The following is a 5260-nucleotide window of genomic DNA, read 5'->3' on the forward strand; positions in this document are numbered from 1 at the left end:
AATATCTAGCCATTAAAATGATTTTCCCCTCCGAAGTGGAAAAACCCACATCCTTTCATGTTATTGTCATAACAACTCAATACAGCTTAAGAGACACCAGTATCAAATCGATCCGGTGGATCAATCCCCCAGTCCACCCTCCCTCCCCTCCTCCCTCATTTTGTCCCTCCTTCTTTTCTTTCTTCCCTCCTTCTCACCCTTTTTTCTTGTCCTCCTCCTCTTATAGTTTTTTATCGAAGTATAATTTACATACGTAAAGTAATCCATTCAGTGAGTTTTATAATTAGGTGCACCTCTGTAGACTACCAACCACCAAGACAAGGCAAAGAGCATCTCCATCACCACAGAAAACTCCTTTGTACCCTCGTTCGGTCAGTTCTCCACTGTCCTCCATCCCTCCCCGCACCACTGACCTGACTTCATCACCATAGATTGGTTTCGCCTGTTTTTACCCTTCATATAAACGGACTCATACAGCGTGTTTTGTGTGTGTGTCTGGCTTCCTTAGCCCAACGTCGTAGTTTTGAGATCTCTCGTGTTATCTTATGTACAGTAGTTTGTCTCTTTTTATCCATGGTATGGATATGCCACAATTCATTTTTCCATTCTCCTGATGATGAAGCTGCCGTGGACATTCTTGTACCATGTGGATATGTTTCCATTTCTCTTGGATGATTACCTAGGAGTACAATTTCTGCATCATAGAATAGGTGGATATTAACTCCATAAGAAACCACCAGGCATTTTTTCCAAAGTGCTTGTGTTTTTCTTCACTCCTCCCAGCAATATAAGAGTTCCAGTTGCTCTATCCACGTCGTCATGCCCCATTAGTATCAGCAGTCTTTTAGATTTTTAGACTCCATCTGTATTTTAATGAGAAATTAAAAATCTGTTAATGGTTTTCAGATATATGATTGTGAACTAGAGGACGTAACAGAATTTGAGGGCCTGACAGACTTCTCAGATACTTTCAAGTTATATCGAGGCAAAGCAGACGAGAATGAAGACCCTTCTGTGGTCGGAGAGTTTAAGGTGAGTAAAACGTGTGCTTTTCCTGTTTAAAATCCAGTTTTTACTTTCTGTGTAGAGTAGGATAAAATACAACCAACCTCTAGGACAAGGTCATGTCCTCTGACATCTGAAAGAGGCTAGAAGGTGCTGACGAGGGCAAGGGCACTGGGGGTCAGGGACAGAACACTCAAAGCCATTCTCAGTATCTTTCTCTCTGCTCATGCCAACCAGTCTTGAATCCTACAGATTCAGCCTCTCCAAGTTCTAGTTCCCCCTTCCATTCCCACTGCCTGCTCCCAGGCTTTTAGCAGGGCCATTGTGGCAACTTCTCAGCTGATTGTCCTTGCCACCTTTCTTGTCCCACTCCAGTCCATTCTCCAGGCAACCAAATCCTGTCACATTTCTTGACTGCTGAAAAATATCATTTGGGTTTCCACCGGATCAAGGCTCAGCTCCTTCCGAAGGTAGAGGTGGTGTTTCACAAGCTGCTGAGCTACTTGTCTCCTTTGCCACCGCACCCTCCTGCTCAGGAGGCCCTCTGCCAAGCCCCAAGCACACCTCGTTGTCTCACGACCCGGAGCACTGTGACAGGCTCTTCTCCCTTCCCTGGATGCCCTCTTTCCCTCTTTGTGGTCTGACAAACTCCCAGTCATTCTTTTAGGCCAGCTCAAATGTCCCATTCTTTGTGAAGTGTTCCCTGGTTGCTTCTGGAAGAGTGACTCACTTCTGCTGTAGGCTCCCACAAGTCTAGGTTTCTGCACTGTTAAAGCACCTTTCGCATTGTAGGTATCTGTTTTCATCACTGCCCCTCCCTCCAACCACACTTGGCAAATCTGGGCAGTGTGCTGCTACTTCCTAATCTTTTCCAAAAGCTGATCGATCAGAGTAAGATGTACTACATGTGGTCTCAAAATTCCTCTCATCACAGCTTCCCACCAAGCAACCAAAGATGGCATGAGAGTCAAACCTATTTAATGTCCTTGTACCAGACTGGATTCCTTGAGTTCATTTATGGGTCAGTCCCCAAACCTGGCATATGTTAGGTGCTTACTTCATGCTGCTTCATTGCATGAATGTAGCTGGAGCTAAGACCCATGTGCTCTGAATCTAACGTAAGTGTTTTCTCTTATAGTTAAGCTGGTTTCAAAATGAAATATAGATGGCCTCTCGAGCTCACCTGATGGCTCACTCATCCAGAAAGCATTTACTGTGCCCCTGCTACACACCTAGCTCTGTGTTAGGTTCTGGAGATTGAGTGACGAACAAGACATAATTCCCATCCTCAGAAAGCGCTCAGTCTGGTGAAGAATATAGATAATAAATAGACAATTACAACACAGAAGTCAGTGCTGTGACCGGGGTGAGTGTAGGGTTAGATGAGAACATGCAGGGGACATACCCAACCCAGGGCCAGTCATGAAGGTTTGCTGGAAGGAGTGACACCTTTCTGTTGAGAACCGAGGGATGAACAGAGTTTTCCGAGGAATGGGAAGGAGTTTACAGGGAAATCACCCTAGTACTTTGAGTTTAAAAAATAATCACCTCACTCCTATCTTTCAGTATGCCAGATTGCACTCCTCACCACCACCTTTTCCATCATACTGATGCAAGCCACTTCCATTTCTTGCTAGATTTTTGCCTGGTCTCCTGCTTCTGTCCTGCTGTTTCTTCTCCTCTATAATCTATTAAATACTTTATCATCATTTCACTTTCCTTACTGGAAATATGCAAAGTGCAATGTATATTGTTTCTTTCACGAAAGGCAGCCCTTCCTTACCAATGGCACAACCCCTGTGGCTGTTCCCGAGTGTCCTGGGGGAGGAAGGCACTGCCCAGGAGCCCTCTGCCCAGGTCCCCCTGGGCCCTGTCAGTATATTTGTGTGTCTCTCTCTTAGGGCTCCTTTAGAATCTACCCTCTGCCGGATGACCCCAGCGTGCCGGCCCCTCCCAGACAGTTTCGGGAATTACCTGACAGCATCCCGCAGGAATGCTCGGTTAGGATTTACATTGTTCGAGGGATAGAGCTCCAGCCCCAGGACAACAATGGCTTGGTAAGAGTTTGGGTGTGGGGCCTTCCCTGGTAGCAAGATAATTACAGTCATCAGCCACCATAATTGTCATGTTCTTTCTTTTGGGGCATCTGTTATCTCACTAGGAGAAAGATACTCTATCAAAACAAGGTATTCAGAAGAGGATTGTCCCAACAGGCACTTATCTAAGAGCTTGAAGGCTCTTTGGATCCTCTGGCTCATCCTTCTCATTTTACAGATGGAACCTGGGAGGAGGAGATTTGCATCACTCCTCCCTGCCACCGCCTCGTCCCCCACACTACTTCCCTGTAGGCTTGCCGGCTGCGTGCCACCAAAAGGGAAACGATGTTCAGACCTTGTCTGAGGCAGGCGGGTGCCATGGCCGCCACCTTTCCACCAGTTTGGGATTGGGTGAGGTGGCACACCTGAGTCTATCCCAGACACTGTCTGAAACCTGCATCCCATGGTGACATAACATGCCGTCTGTTTTGTCCTCACAGTGTGACCCTTATATAAAAATAACACTGGGCAAAAAAGTAATTGAAGATCGAGACCACTACATTCCCAACACTCTCAACCCGGTCTTTGGCAGGTAAGGTGCGCTTCTCAAAGTTTTCCTGCCGTTCGTTTCCTCACAGCATCCGCGTTAAAAGTGTGGTCTGTGCTCCGCTCTGTTCTAGGCCCTGAAACTAAAAACTAGACAAATATTCTAGTCGGCGGGGCAGGTAATAAATATATAAATGCACAAATAAAGAATTTCATGGAAGTGAAAAATATGGTGAAGAAAAAAAAGCAAGTCATGAGATGGGCTCCTCTGAGAGAGATATGCTCTGAGACCTGGGGACAGGAGTGGCTGGGGCGGGGATGGTCCAAGTCCCAGGAGTCCAATAAGTTTGTGGCTTCCAGACAGGAAGGATGTGCAGGGCAACTTACTTGTCGTTGCAGTGTGGTTCTCACTCCCTGAATCCAGTTTGGGCTCTGTTTTCTGGGACGTTTCAATTCTACCACTTTGTTCCAATGAATGTATTACTGACCTTGTCATCAAGACTAAGGAGGGGACAGAAAGTAGAGGCCAAAATGTCCTGCTCTCTCTGTCTTCTGTTCCTGAAGATTCTTGAAATAGCATTATTTTCTTTATTGCTGCCTCTTGGGACTCGTTTCTGGGCTGTTCCATTGATCTCATCAGTACCTTCTCAAGGATAAGACAAATCCAAGTGACCTCTAAATAGGACCAGCATTCTTCAGCTATAAACTGCATCCACATTTACCAATGGCTATTATTATGTGACCTTTTATTCTGTGCAGACATAATGCTGAGCTGTTTATTAAAAACATCTCAAAAATCTCACAATTCTGAGATACTAGTTACATTCATTTTACAATGGAGGAAACTGAGGCACAGAGAGAACCAGGGCCTACTGTGCCTAGCTGGTTAGAGGCAGGGTCAGGATTCAGACCCAGGCCATCTGATTCAGAGTCCGCGTGGTTTCCACACTACTCTCTCTGTAGCTACCACCATCTGATTTTCATCTCCATGGCAAACCCCGTAGCTGGGCAGGGCAAGGGTGAGCAGCCCACTTTACAGGCGAGAGAAACAGGCCCCAAGAGTCCTGTTGACAGTGCTAGTCCATGATGGGGCCAAGATTTAGGTAGAAATCCCTGACTCCATGCCCCAGGTTTGTCCAGCACCCTTGGTAATGCTTCATATTCATGGCGAAGCCACCACCTTTAGAAAAACGTTCTTTGTACAAAACATTTGTGAAAATAGTGTCATTTTCCCAGAACCTCACCAAGCGAGAGAATACTGTGCTCTTATCTGACGTGTGGCCTATCTGTTCATTTCTGGCTTTATTATCTTGCCCATCCTCTTCTTTTCTGCTCATGTTTGTTGGCTTGTGCCCTTTTGCGTTCTCTCTCTCACGCATTCGTGTGTATGCACATGCACATACGTGCACGCGCACACACACAAGAAAGTCTTTGTTACTCAGTCAATTCTCTCAGGTTCACACACATCATTTTCCCCTAGCTCACACTCCGTAACACATATGCCCAGGGACCTCACGCTCACTCAGCTCCCAGGCACACACATGTGCACACCCTCTGTGCCGCACACCCCAAGGCCGCGTGCCGGGGCCAGGGAGTGGAAGTAATCCTCTGGCACGGCAATATGATCGTTTTCCTTTTCTTCCGCTGATCCAGCCCTGAGGTCTAGACAGGAA

The 5260-nt window shown here is 46.4% G+C and overlaps 1 protein-coding gene across 1 annotated transcript in view; it reads left to right on the plus strand.

The window, feature by feature from the left end:
• The window catches only part of MYOF (myoferlin), a 139345-nt gene that overhangs the window by 113564 nt on the left and 20521 nt on the right, over window positions 1–5260 (plus strand). The window contains exons 43-45 of the mRNA XM_023531470.1: window positions 907–1032; window positions 2907–3062; window positions 3542–3633. Coding sequence (XP_023387238.1) covers window positions 907–1032; window positions 2907–3062; window positions 3542–3633 — 374 coding nt within the window. The remainder of the gene's footprint in view (window positions 1–906; window positions 1033–2906; window positions 3063–3541; window positions 3634–5260) is intronic.

Source organism: Pteropus vampyrus, unplaced genomic scaffold, assembly GCF_000151845.1.
Source record: "Pteropus vampyrus isolate Shadow unplaced genomic scaffold, Pvam_2.0 Scaffold68, whole genome shotgun sequence".
Taxonomy (NCBI): domain Eukaryota; kingdom Metazoa; phylum Chordata; class Mammalia; order Chiroptera; family Pteropodidae; genus Pteropus; species Pteropus vampyrus.